Source organism: Lepus europaeus, chromosome 6 (genome assembly GCF_033115175.1).
Source record: "Lepus europaeus isolate LE1 chromosome 6, mLepTim1.pri, whole genome shotgun sequence".
NCBI lineage: Eukaryota > Metazoa > Chordata > Mammalia > Lagomorpha > Leporidae > Lepus > Lepus europaeus.
The window spans coordinates 55031882-55045479 of NC_084832.1; the positions used below are offsets into that span (position 1 = coordinate 55031882).

The following is a 13598-nucleotide window of genomic DNA, read 5'->3' on the forward strand; positions in this document are numbered from 1 at the left end:
CCCCTACGTGTGTCGCTCTCGCCTCGCACCCTGTCCACCACGACCGCCCACGGGCGGGGGTGGGGAGGCAGTGGGGACCCTCCCTGCGCTCCGCGGCGTGGAACTGAAGCCCGCGGAGGAACCGAGCACGCGGCCGGGAGGCGGCGGAGCTCGAGCCGAAGAATCAGCTCTTTGGGGCTCCGGTGACGCCAGAGCCACTTGCGTGGGCTGGGTTGTCAGGGCGCGCGGGGCAAGCGGCGGGTAAATATTTGGAGCTGTAACCTGGGCGGCTCGCCCCTGCGGTTCCCCGGCGGGCGCGTGGCGGGGGCGGGGCCCGGGGCGTCCCCGAGGGCGGCAGGGACAGCGCCGGCGGCCCCGCCCCGCCCGCGGCTATAAGACGGCGGCGCGCGCCGGTGGCGGGCGCTGAGCGGGAGAAGCGGACGAGCGCACGGACAGAGCGGAGCGCGCTGCGTGGCGACCCCGGCGTCCCCCAGCCTCCTCGGCGTCCCCGGCCCGCAGCTCTCAGGACCCTCGGCGCGCGCCGCCCCGAGCCGAGCCCTCCCATGAAGCCGCCCGCGACAAAGGGCAGCCCGGCGGCCGCCGCGGCCGCAGGTGAGTGCGGGATCCCGGGGTCCCCCTAAGAGGTCGGGGGCGGGAGAAGAGGGGTCTCGTGTCATCCCTTTACACGCACACGCACTTTTCCATCCTCCACGGCGAGACCCGCCCCAGCGTCGCCCGCGCGGGCTCAACCTCCCTTCCACGCCTTGCTGGGGATCGGAGCCCGACCCTTAGGGGCGCCTCTGCACCCGCTCTTTCCACCGCCTCCATGCCCGCACGCGTCGCGGGGAGCAAGCAGGCGACAGCGCGGCGGCCTCAGGCCTGCAGCTTCCTCGGGCGCGGGCTCAGTTTCTTTATCTGCACAATGGGCCAGATGGCAGAACGCACCTTGGGAGGTGGTTGGGAGGAGGCAGAGGCAGCGGCTGCGTGGCTGTCCCTTGGCAAACGCGCAGACAATGGCAGTTACCCTCGGGAAGGGCGGCGACCCCTCCCCCGGGCCCCGTGGAGGGACGGCCGCCCCCAGGCGCCGCGGTCCACCGAGCCCGCCTCCCTGCCCCCAGCCCCGGCCTTGGACTCGGCGGCCGCCGCGGACCTGACGGACGCGCTGTGCGAGTTTGACGCGGTGCTGGCTGACTTCGCGTCGCCCTTCCACGAGCGCCACTTCCACTACGAGGAGCACCTGGAGCGGATGAAGCGGCGCAGCAGCGCCAGCGTGAGCGACAGCAGCGGCTTCAGCGACTCGGAGAGTAAGTGTGGCCCCTGCTGGGACGGTGCCGGCGCCGCTGGACTCCCAGGACCTGGCCTCAGTTTGCTTATCTAGAAGCCGGGAGGGCTGAGTCTCCAGGGCTGTAGGCTAAGCACTATGGGTAGTCCCGGGTATATGTTGGTCCACCTGTCACATGCAGGTGTGCCGAGCTGCCGGACAGGAGCCCCGGGACTCCAGCCAAGGCTTTGCACGGTTTCCTCTCCCCTTCCCCTCCCCTCCCAGCCCTAACTTTTCAGAGTATGTGCAACAAGTGCCGCAGGAATGGGGAGGGCACAGCGCTGAAACATTGGGGAAACCAGGCGGGATTTCATAAGCTGCTACTCTGGGCATTTTTGGAATAACTTCTTGCACTTTCTACTGGTCCTGAGCTCCCGATGCATGCAGTTTTGCAAGACTCTCTGGGACCGCTGAGGTCAGCTACGGAACTTTAGAAAGCGTCCCTCTTCCTCCAGGCAGGCCAGCACCCGGGCGGCAGTCGGGTATGCGGGTGCTTCCTGGTGACCTTTCTTACAGTGGGAGCTCGCAGGGAGTCTCTTGGTCCTCCGTGACTTTGCAAAAACAGAACAAAACAGCTTTTACAGGAACTCAGATATCCTGGAAGGATAATAAATACCTGTTTGGGTGTCAGCAAATTTGGCAACTCTTGATTATCACATGATTGTCGGTTTTCACATCCTGGATTGCTTGCTGTTTTTCCAAGGGAATTTCAGAACTCTCCTGTGTTACTCTGGGGTCTTTAATTAATTTAACCTGGTAGGTTACACGCATGAACATCCTTGACTCTGGAAATAAAAGCGGTGATTCTCTTGTTTTGCTCCATTCCTGGGGAGAGAGATTCAGGGCTGGACTTGAACCTGAGCTGCGATCCTGAGAAGAGCCAAAGGCACTCGCAGCACTAGTCAGGATTTGAGCTGGAAACCGGAACTCCAGCTTTGGTTTCCTTGATGGCCCTGCCAGAGGCTTCGAGCGAGCTGTAGCTTTGGAGGTGGAAGGGGATGGGAACTGTGATGCCACTGATCGCGCTGTGCCTTTTCTATTTCTAGAGAAGCCTTACAATTTTTGAAAGTGGTCTCAGTACCTGTGGCCAGACTTCATCTGTCTCCTTCCACTGGGGGCATGGAGCAAGTGATTCATCAAAGGCAGAGTCTCCCCGCCACGGGACAGCAAGCCGGGTTGATCCGTCACTGCTGTTTTGTGGGCCAGAACAGCTCCTTTGTCAACCACAGCCTCGTTCAGCTAGACCATGGCCCCGAGCTCGCCCATTCCTGGCTGAGCACAGCTTCCACTGGCTGGCATTTCAGAGCTGGCATCTGTTTTCAGAGGCCTCAAAGAGAAGGCACTAGAAAAGCCTTCCTAACAAAGAGGGAGACATCGGAGATGGAGTCTGCAGTTTTGCTTAGGGTGTATGTGCGTATTTTTCTCTGTGCTTTTGTTGTTAGCTGTTAAAGTAGCCCTTGGTTTGGTGGTTAGAGAACTCCTGGGTAACGTATAAAGAAGGCTCAGATGACTCCCGTCTTTGCTATAAATATGTAATTTGCCTCTGACAAGGCTGGGTAGAGTCTTGGCAGGAGCTGTGTGTATCTAAATAGTAATATCCTAAGGACGCGTAATATGCTGACTGCGGCCAGGAATTGCATGTAGACATTTGTTACGTTGATTTGTCCGTGGAGGAGCATGCATGAGAGATGTCGATTCTACTGACACGGAAAAGGGAGACACGCCCCGGTGATGAGAGTACCAGCAGCTCTCTTTTGCCAGGCCCACGGTATGGTGATTGTATGGTGACTTATTACCTGCTACTATTAGCGATCTCTGCTGTTTCTGGAGCGTGTATCTCCTACGATCCCTAGCACAGTGCTTTATGATCATCGACGCTCTCCCCTTTTTTCTGATAGAGTAGCTTGCAGCACGTGGGCGCTCTCTCTAAGGCCTTGCTCTAGCACCATGGACGGTTGGCTTGAGTGGGAACCAGAGCCTCGGCAGTGGACTGAAGTCCCATGGATCCGGGTCTCCCACTTGCTTATTGATGCTAGTTGGTTTTGACGGTCTCTCTTCCAGGTGGTGGTCATTTGGCAGGGTCAGCGGAGCCCAGGCTGAGCCCTGGGTGGCCTCAGTTTCTCCAGCTTGTAAAATTGAAAGGATGCTATTTAAAGTGCTGTTAGAAACATGGGTAAGCTCGTGATCAGGAAGGAAGGATTTGTTCTGTTTTATGCTTTCGAAAAACCTGAAAATGTGTATACTGTGGTCTGTCGCGTGGAGCCAGTGCCTTGCAGGAAAGAGCTATGCAGGAAGCCGTGACATTAAATGCTATGCATGTTACTCTGGTTTTTGCACTTCGTTTTATAGCTCCAGCTCTCTGAAGGTGCGCCAGCTTTCCAAGGTAGATCAAAACAGTGTTCTTGATTTTAGAAGAACATTTATATTTCTCATTAAAAAACAAATGGGGATTGTCTGCCTTCAAAGCAGGAAAATGGGTATTCCTTCTCCCACGCAAAGAGGCCAGTTATTTGGATAGAAAAGAAGACGGATATTTAGTGAGGAATTGGTCCTTCCAGTGCCCCCTCTCAGGGAGGCCTCCTAAGACATGGAGAGGACCAAGGTAACACCTGCAGGTGACTTCACATGAGGGCGGTCATGCCAGGGGTAGTTGATCTTTATAGGGTTCGTCACTGTATAGGTAGTTGTTCTGCATAGGGTGGTTGATCTACCTAGGTTGTTAGATTGTGCACCTGCATTGACAGGTAATTTCAGGCCCTTCAGCGCACCTCATTTTAAAAGGCAATGCAGTTGAGAGCTCTGGTAGTGTTTTCCAAACTTGAAGTCAGAGGTGCTTTAGAAATGGTGAATATCTTCGTTTTGAATTTATTGTTAAAAATTTGTTTTTTCAGTATTTTCAAAACTGTAAAAGTACATTGTGGTTTCTTATAAGTGTTTACTGGTTGGCTTTCTGGAAAGCTTGTAACACTAACTCAAACCGTATAAAGTGGTATGAACTCATCTCCTGGATGTCACGGAGCTTCACATACGTTTCTCCTTGGGCAGGGAGCTATCTTGCCACTTAGCAGAGAAGGTCTGCCATCTGCTGTGTGAGCCAGGGCTGCCGTGAGATGCTAGGACCGCGTTAGGGGATGAGGAGCTGGCAGGGCCAGACTTAGGACACCTGCGTGTCTCCGCCCTGAGAGAGGGACACCTATGGGCCCAGGGGACGAGCAGGACAGGGAGTTTGGTGGGAGCTGATGTGGCCTGGGAGCCACTGAGCTGGGACCTGAATTTGCTCACGTTGTGAGAGGATGAGGCCAGGGAGGAGCCCTCAGGATGCCCAGGGGCTGTGTTGGGACTCCCAGTAGGTGACAGGCCTCACTGTGATGCCTGATGGAGCAGTCCCAGATGGGCCACGGTGGGGGAAGGGAGGAGAGAGGCTGCGTCTCACTCCCTGCTCCCTGGGAGGCTGTGGGCACGCGGATCCTGAGGGTGCCCTGCCCCTCCACCCCAGGCCCTGGGCTTGCTTTTTCTCAGTGAATTACTATAGTTCACTTGCCTTAAGCATGTGGGATTGTTCTATATTTACAGGAGCTCTGGGCAAGGTTTACTGTCTGTGGTTTTACTTCCCCCTGGAGTAGCACATGTCAGTGCTAACCCTAAATTACCTTTCTCCCAACCCTCCAGACTAAAACAAAACAAAACAAAACAAATCCCCACCTTTTAAACAAGTATCTGTTTTTCTAGCAGAGTTTCTTAAGCTCTGTTAGTGCTCCTAAAGTTAGCAGCTTGCATGTTTAATATGCTTTTATTCCTTTTGATGATGCTTTGGAAAACCTGGTCCCAGAATTTGAGGTTCCTGGCTGCTGTACGCTAAGGGGGAATTGCCAAGGACATTTCCAAATGGGGCGTGAGCTGCTTGAAAGACAGGGCTTCCAAGATGCTTGAAGGACAGTTTGCCAGGCCCTAAAATACCCAGCCTCACCACCTGCCCAGGTTCCCCAAATCACTGCCGGTGACGAGTCCCCCAAGCTCCTATTAATAGCACTACTTGATACTGGGGTGGCCAATACTTCGTTAATGTGCTTTCAGCTGGTGACACATTGCTGTCATTTCTCCGGACAAATCGGCCATCACTTTGTAAGGAATAGGGAGGTGCATAGGACAGCAGGCGGGGCCCTGCTTCCCCAAGCGCGCGACTTCCCTCCCTGTGCAATCTTAACACAGTTTCGTAGACAGGCATTCTGCTGGAGAACGGAAACAGAGCAGCCTAGGGCGTGGGGTGCCTGTGTTGGGGCTCACTCTGGGGAGGTGTGTTCTGGGGCGCCTCTGATGAGGAACCTCAGAATCGTGCTGCCGTGTGAGCAACGGGAGCAAATCTGGCCCAGCGTCTCCAGTCCTTGGTGTTTCTATGATGCTCTTTTCTCTCCTGAGCCTGCTGTCCCCTGCTCTCGCTGGGAACCGCAGAATGCATGAGCGAACCCCCGGGCATCGCACACCGAGTGCCTGGCCTGAGTGGCTGTTCTCCCTGGGATGGGAGAGGAGCTGAGGGACTTGCACAGGGACGCGCAGCTCTCTCCTGGCCTCAGTGCTGTGCAGCCGGGTCCGGGGGGCTCCTGAGCTTGCTGCTTTTACGTGTGCCATAAAGACACGCGTAGACTGTCACTGTGGCAGAAGGGGCGTGCCCCGGGTGCATTTCCTTCTGGTGGGTGAAGGTTGCACATTTTAGAACCTGCAGTTGGGTCTGCCCCCGACTGTGCACCTCATGGAAAGAGACAGTGGAAGGCACAGGGCGGCGAGCCAAGGTGTGGGCTGGTGTGTGTGTGTGTGTGTGTATGTGTGGTGGGGGCGGGGAGGAGGCAAGTGAGCCGAAGCTGTGTTGGTGTGCCTCCCTGTACGCGTGTTTATATATAGATACTGTAACTGGTGTTTGTCCCCTCGCCTTCCCTCCTTGGGGGAGTAGCCTGCGTCCCTTAGCAATAAGAGACAGCCTCTGATGCTTTCATCGCTTGCTTTGCAACTGTGTGTATCTGTCTGGGAGCGGTCGGTTTGTGTTTTATTTTCTGAAACTGGGGAAAATGCTTGCAAGAGGGAGGCATTTAGGCTCCACAGGATCAAGATAGGTTGTGGTGATATCTCGGATGATTGTTCATTTCCTGCAGTTTTTCCAGCCACCTGAGTGTCCTGGAGCTCTTCTGGAATCCTCATTGGATTTGCTTTTTCCTTTTTCTTACCATCCTCCTTCTCAAGGGCCTTTTCTTTTCTAAGATTGATTTATTTGAAAGTCAGTTACACACACACAGAGAGAAACAGAGAGAGAGAGAGAAGAGAGAAGAGAGAAGAGAGAAGAGAGAAGAGAGAGACCTTCCATCTGCTGGTTTATTCCCCAGATGGCCACAACAGCTAGGACTGGGCCAGGCCAAAGCCAGGAGCCAGGAGCTTTATCTGAGTCTCCCATGTGGGTATCAGGGGCCTAAGATCTTGGGGCATCCTCTGCTGCTTTCCCAGGCCATTAACAGAGAGATGGATTGGAAGTGAAGCAGGCAGGACCTGAACCTGCTCCCATGTGGGATGCTGGCATCACAGGTGATGGCTTTGCCCGCTATGCCACAGCTCCAGCCCCTATGTGGGTCTTTTCTGTGTCTACACTGCTTCTTCCTTGAAAACTCACTAGTGTTTGGTCCACGTGCTTGGGAGGTAAACAAAGGATGAGCACGCGTGGCTGTCAAATTGCTGAAGAGCTGGGGCGGAGCACACGTGAAGCCAGAGCGAGGTGCAGTGAGGTGTGGCGTCGGAGCTGGCTCTCAGGTGCCAGCTGCCTTTGGGAGATAGGGAGATAGAGGCCAGAGCTGTGCATCTTGGTGCTGCCACTCTGGGTATGGGGGTGGGGCCTATGCTCCCGGTGTCCTTCAGAGCCAAAGATAAGGTGCCAGGGGTGTGGCCCTTCTTCCTGGCTTGCAGGCGGCCTGCCCGGCACTCTGTGGTTTTCCCACTCCTTATCACACCTCCTCATTCAGGGCGATTCCTGTGGTTACTGCCACGGGCACGGCCATGGCCATGGGCCCGGGTCGAAGGGAGCGGTCTTCCCTTGACCAAGCCCTCACTGCGTCTCTGGGGGAGGTCCCACCCACAGACGCAACCGAAGGCTTCCCGAGTCAAGGTGAGCATAGGCGAACCATCTTCAAAAATACCAATAGGACACCTGCAAGAAAGGGTCCCGTTGCCAAGTGCTCCCGGACAGCAGGGTCGTGCTGGTTTCTTTACCACAACACTCCTCAGGGACAGGCACGGTGGGGCCGCACAAGGGGCGTCCCTGCCGGCACTCAGCATTTCTCTGTACACCCTGCTGGAGGCCGGCACTGTGGTTAAAGCCACCACCTGCAGTGCTGGCATCCCATAAGGGCACTGGTTTGAGTCCCAGTTGCTCTGGTCCCTGCACCCATGTGGGAGACCTGGATGAAGCTCCTGGCTTCGGTCTGGCCCAGTCCTGGCCGTTGCAGACATTTGGGGAGTGAACCAGCAGATGAAAGACTTTTCTCCCTCTGCCTCTCCCTCTCTGTAGCTCTGCCTTTCAAATAAATAAGTAAAATCTTTTTTTTAAGACCCTGCTGCTTATTATACAGGGTGCAGGTGGCTTTTGTAACTTGGGCAAGTTCATTTAGAGTTCAGGAGACCAAAGAGCCACATTTTTGCCTTCTGCTAAGCTGGAAGCAATGGACTTCAGAGAACCTGAAGAAGTAGGGGCCCAGCCACACCGTCGTCATTCACCTGAAGAGCTTTCCAGAGCTCATCTCTGCCATGACCGCGGCTGGCTTTGTGATCTGTTTAAGCGAGGAAGGCTGTTGCCTCGCAACCTCCGTGGCCACATCCTGCTTCCGCTGCCTGCCCTGCCTTTGGGCCCTTTGAATGCGGTGCTGCTCCGCCAGCAGCTCCTCTCTGCATCACAGATGCACAGCTGGGCTGGCCTTGGGTTGGTTTCCTCCCCTTTGGTAGGACTTAGAGAAAAAGAATCTCAGAACTTCAGAGCTGGAAGGGATTTTAAGGATAATTTAGTTCACTTGCCCATTTTAATGAAGGGTAAGCGGAGATCCGGAGAGCAGAGTGGGAGGATTGTTAAGTTCCAGGCTACAACCTTGTGCTTTATTTTAGAACAAGAGGGACATTTTTCATGACGGAGGATTCCTTATGTTAAAAACTCAAACTAGGGGTGGGCATTTGGTAATGAAAACACTGCCTTGGGATGCCTGTATCCTATAACCAGGTGCCTTAGTTCGAGTCTCCGCTCCTGCTCATCCTGAGAAGGCAGTGGGTGTGCTTGGGTCATGTGCTTGGGTCGCTGCCAGTCCACGTGGGAGACCCAGAGTGAATTCCAGGCTCCTGGCTTCAGCCTGGCTCAGTCCTGGCTGTTGCAGACATTTGGGAAAGTGAACCAGCAGATGGTTCTCTTTACCCTTCACATAAATGAAAATAAATAACTTGTAAAAATTAGAAAAATAAAAATAAAATCTCAAACACATCTCCCACTGCCCCTCAGCAGCCGTGAGTTGGCTTGGCTACACTTGAGACGCCTGGCTGGTAGGCTGCTGTGTGTCGGCAGAGGGGGCTGTGCTGGCCACGGTGACCCTCTCACCCTTCCTTTTGTAGGGTAGCCAGGACCTCCGGGGTGCTTGACCAGAGACACTCGCATGCATGCGACGTGCATACTCCCCAGTCTCACGTCATTTGGAGGCAGACGTACAGAGTTTGGAGCCTGCAAGGCTTCCCTCACTCTGCATGTCCAACTTTGCTTATCTTGGGGCTCTGCCGCTAGCACTCGGCTGCCCGTGGACTGCTGAGTGGGTAGTCTCACGAGTGCCCTTTCTAACGACCGTCCTGTCTTTCCCCAAAAGGTGCCGATTCGCTGTACAGGAACAGCTTCAGCTTCAGCGATGAAAAACTGAATTCCCCAACAGACCCTGGCCCCGCCCTGCTCTCCCCCACTGTCCCTCCGCGGAAAGGTAAGCTCTGTGGTTGCAGTGTGAATTTCCTTTTTGGCCTTTTTTTTTTTTTCCTTTTCATTTATTCCTTTCCTTTCATTCCTGGCCAGTCTTTCCCAAATGTGCAAACCAGTTAGATGAGAATGTGTTATTTCTCAGGATTCTGACCAGTGTGAACATGAAATCAGATTGCTTGGGGGACAGAAAACCTGGATCCCCAGGGAAAAGGCCAACTTGCAGACTGTAGACTGTTCTTTCTTGTGTGTTGCAGTCACCACTGTGCCAAATGCCAGCGTTTCTCATGAGTCTCCTCCCAGGCTGATTGGTTCTAGAATTTAAAGCAAGCCGTTCAGTCTTGCTTTTTTTTTTTTTTTTAATTGCATTAACTATTAAGCCAGTGCTTTCAGATGACCAATTTAGCAATTAAATGGGGTGTTCATTATGAGAGAAGCAGTGACCTAACGTAATTCAGAATAGCAGTTCCCACTTGTCTCTGCTGTGATATTAATAGACCTAAAAAGTTTTTAATGATGCATGAGCAGTTTCTTATTTTTTGAAACTGGCAAAGCGTCTCCAGCGAGAGAGCTGAATGTTCTGTTGTTCTGGACAGGCGCCCTTTTGAAAACAAAAGGAGACTTTTTTCCTTAAAAAAGTTACACTTGCTGAAAATAGTTGTAGAATGCAAGAAAAATGGAAATACAAAGATTCCATCACTTTTCTCACTCTGGCGTTAAGACAGAACTTCTGTTTCTCTCAAAAGACACATTTTACATTCCCTTCTCAACTCTGCCCCATTAGCAGCCCCCGGGGAGCCTGCCGTGGTCCAGGCTGTAAGGGAGCTCTGGAATTCTGGGAGAGCAGCTGACAAAGTGCCTTAGAATGTGCCCGGACTTTTTCTACCTGATCCTCAAGACACAGGCATTAAGGAGGGGGAAAAAGCTTGGAGGGTTGACATGACTTGAAAAGCTCAGAACAATGGGTTATTTATAGTCGGCAGAGGTGAATTGGTGAGCCTATCCAGCAGTGCATTTCAGGGAAGGCACACAATGAGCTACAAGAGCCTGATACACAGGAAAACGTAGCTGAAGCTATAGAGAGATCACAATCAGGAGCTGGACTCATTACCAGTGCTGGCAGGCCCACAGCCTCTGCCACCTTTCGCTCACCAGCAACAGTAGCTCTTGGTGCATTTCAGCGGAGGAGTTCTGGGGGCCACTCTGCTACCCTGGGGTGAAAGCAGAAGCAAGCCTGTCAGAAAGCAGGTGTGTCCATTCCACACCCCGCCTTGCTCTCTGGCTGGTTTTTACTGATAACTCAAGTCCCAGGCAATTGCAACTTTCTATCCCCCCAGCCCTCCCCAAGCTGGTAACAGAGCCAAGGGAGATTCTTCTTCCAGGCAAGGTGGTGGGAGAGGGTGGTGATGGGAGAGGGCTTGAGATGGGGTCTTCAGGAGTCAGTTTCTGAGTTTGCTGTAACTAAACCCGGGAGCAGACCCTGAGGATGGGCAGGGGGCACTCTTCAGAAAAACCTCTGCAGACAGAGGTGCCCAGAGGAAGTAATCCATTCACCCGCGGCTGTCACCGATACGGAAACTGAACTCCCTCTCCTGTGTTACAGCCAAACTGGGAGACACAAAAGAGCTAGAAGACTTCATTGCTGATCTTGACAGAACACTAGCAAGTGAGTACACGCCCGGCATTAAAAAAAATCAAACAGAAAACAGCATTAAAAAAAAATCAAACAGAAAATGACCTGACACCTCTGATGAAGTGCTCTCAAGTTTCCCAGCTCGCCCGGGGCAGGAAGTTGCATCACAGGGCTTCTTTAGGCTGAGAAACAGGACCCCAGCGGCTCAGAGAGAAACTCTGAGGATAAGCTTGCCTTAAGTAGACCGCGCGCCTTTCCGAGCAGTGAGAGCAGGTCACCAGCAAACAATGGCGCTTTGTTTGAGATGGAGAGTGAGCAAGGTTGGAGCTTTCCCATGGTGGCAGCCTGCCAGGCTTCTCAGAGATGAAGTGAGCCCACCGACCACATCTGCCTGACTCGAGCAAGCCAGGGGCTTCCATCCCAGGGGCCAGGGTGCGTTCCCCAGGTTAGATCCAGGGGCTTGGGGAGGTCTAAGAGTTGGGTGTTGGCTGGGGGAGATCTTGCTGCCAAAGACCCATACCACCCATACTGAACGGCCTGGATTACATATGCAATTTCTTGCTTCCCACTTGGGCATAACAGTGATGGTGACCTATACCGGGTGACCCAAAATGCCGGGAACTGAAGCCATCAGCTCACAGCTGCAGTGGGGGGTGTGGAGGGAAGGACTGGAAGGGACCCTCACTGTGGATTTGCATGTTCTACTTCCATACGATAAGACTGCAAGAGCTGGGACAACCGGCTGGAGCTGCCGCTCCTTAATCTTTCAGGGAAAGGGTTGATTTCTCATCAGAAATACGGTGAATCTGAGAGAGTAGATCCAACGGTGCCTCTTTAAGAATAACTCTGCTCTTAACCCTCTCTCAGGCAAACCCAAATATCAGGCATAGTCCTTGTATCGTCCCCGTTTACCTGAAATTTCGTTACCTCCCCGTCTTACACGCTGTACCACGCTACAGCAGAGGTCCTGGGCCTGTTTTGACAGAGATGAGTGCAGCCGCAGCCCAGTTTGTGTCAGACCCACGGAACAAGTCCAGCCACGTCACGGAGTTGCCGCTGGCCACCCAGTCATCCCACCTCGTAGGCACACGTTGCGTGGGAGGCTGCCACTAGCTGTGGGGCTGTGATGTGGTTCAGCCTAGACCGTGACCTTCTCTAAGTGGATAACCTGACCTGTCTCCCGTGTACAGGCATGTGAGACAGGGCGTCCTGCGCCTTGCACCCTGCAGAAGCTTCAGGAAGCTCGGAGGACCTGGAAAAGCCAGCTGCGGAGGGGACGGAGAGGAGCCCTCACCCACCACCCGGCTGTTCTCAGGCTCGCCTCCAAGTCAGCCCTGGGGCACACCTCTTGGCAATTTAGACAGTGAAACTGACTTTGTTTACCTGCTTGCAGCGAGTTAGGACAAATGATCCACGCTAATGTTGTGTTTTAAAACACGGCTTTCCTGTAATTTAAAGTGCTTTTATGAAAATATTTGTAATTAATTATATATAGTTGGAAATAGTAATATGCTTTTCCCATTATAATATATTTTTGTATACAAATAAAATTTGAACTGGAATCTATTTTGTAAGCTTCCTTTTCTTTTTTCTTCATTTTCCCCATATTTCAATTTCAATAATATTCTCTTAAAGGTCATGTTTAACATTTATTTATTTGAGAGTGTGTGCACGTGTGCTTGCATCCACTGTTCACTCCCCAGATGTCCATCACAGCCAAGGCTGCTGGGCTGAAACTGGGAACTCAACCCAGGGGTCCCCTGTGGGTGACAGGCAATCACTTGAGCCATCCCGGCTGCCTCCAGGGCTCTGCATTAGCAGGAGCGGGAGCCAGAGCTCGGAATCACCTAGGTACTCTGAGATGGGACACAGCCGCCTTAGCCACCAGGAGTACCAGGCCTCTAGACCCCCACCGAGGCCCCGGTGCTGCCTGACTGCACCAGACAGGAAGGTGGGGGACTTCTGGAACCTTCTGCCACGCTCACTCAGTGCTCTGCAGGGCAGTGTGGCCAGTGACCAATGCATGGGAAGTTTTAATGTAAGGATCATGGTTTTGATAGCAGTTAGTGTTCTCTGCCTTCCTTCTCATGGCTTTGCATCTTTGCAAGCGCCATGGACTCTTACTATAAATTAAGGGAAAAACCAGTAGAATTGGAAATCCAGGATAAAGAAAAGTGGGGCAGCTGGAGCAGGTAAAAGTAACAGTGCTATTGTAAGATCCGGGCACTATGGGAGATTCAATGTGTTCAATGTGCTGGCCTTGATGCCAATGTCCAGGCAACTTTGGTGGAGCTCAGGGGTCCAGAGACAAGGTTTTCAATAGGGAGGCTTTGCACACAGTAGCCAGGGACACAGAGAAACAGAAAAATTCATGACTTTCTTATTTATACTTTCTTGCTTTAAAACCTTCTCTGAACCAAATGGCATACTTGTTTTTCTTTTTCTTTTCTTTTTTTTTTTTATTTGAAAGGCTGCAATACAGAGAGCAGGGGAGAGGGAGAAGGGAGGGGAAAGAGAGAGAGAAAGAGAGAGAGAGAGATTGATTGATTGATTGATCTTGCATCTGCTGGTTCACTCCCTGGCCACCATAGTAGAGGCTGGGCCAGGCTGAAGCCAGGAGCCAGGAACTTCATCCCAGTCTCCTATGTGGGTGCAGGGGCCCAAGCACTCAGGCTATCTTCTACTGCTTCCTC

General features: G+C 53.0%; 1 protein-coding gene across 1 annotated transcript; it reads left to right on the forward strand.

Annotated features, from left to right (window-relative positions):
• The first annotated feature begins 415 nt into the window (after nt 1-415).
• RGCC (regulator of cell cycle) lies at nt 416-12469 on the forward strand. The gene is made up of 5 exons (XM_062195321.1): nt 416-591; nt 1098-1283; nt 9172-9279; nt 10876-10938; nt 12096-12469. The coding sequence occupies exons 1-5, from the start codon at nt 543-545 to the stop codon at nt 12101-12103; spliced, it is 414 nt and encodes a 137-aa protein (XP_062051305.1). The 5' UTR covers nt 416-542; the 3' UTR covers nt 12104-12469.
• Nucleotides 12470-13598: the final 1129 nt, after the last annotated feature.

Bases quoted from the DNA above. Each gene is read 5' to 3' on its own strand.
- RGCC (XM_062195321.1), top strand. From the start codon at position 543: ATGAAGCCGCCCGCGACAAAGGGCAGCCCGGCGGCCGCCGCGGCCGCA. The intron at 1,284-9,171 runs GTAAGTGTGGCC...TTTCCCCAAAAG, and splicing joins CGGCTTCAGCGACTCGGAGA to GTGCCGATTCGCTGTACAGG. The intron at 9,280-10,875 runs GTAAGCTCTGTG...CCTGTGTTACAG, and splicing joins CACTGTCCCTCCGCGGAAAG to CCAAACTGGGAGACACAAAA.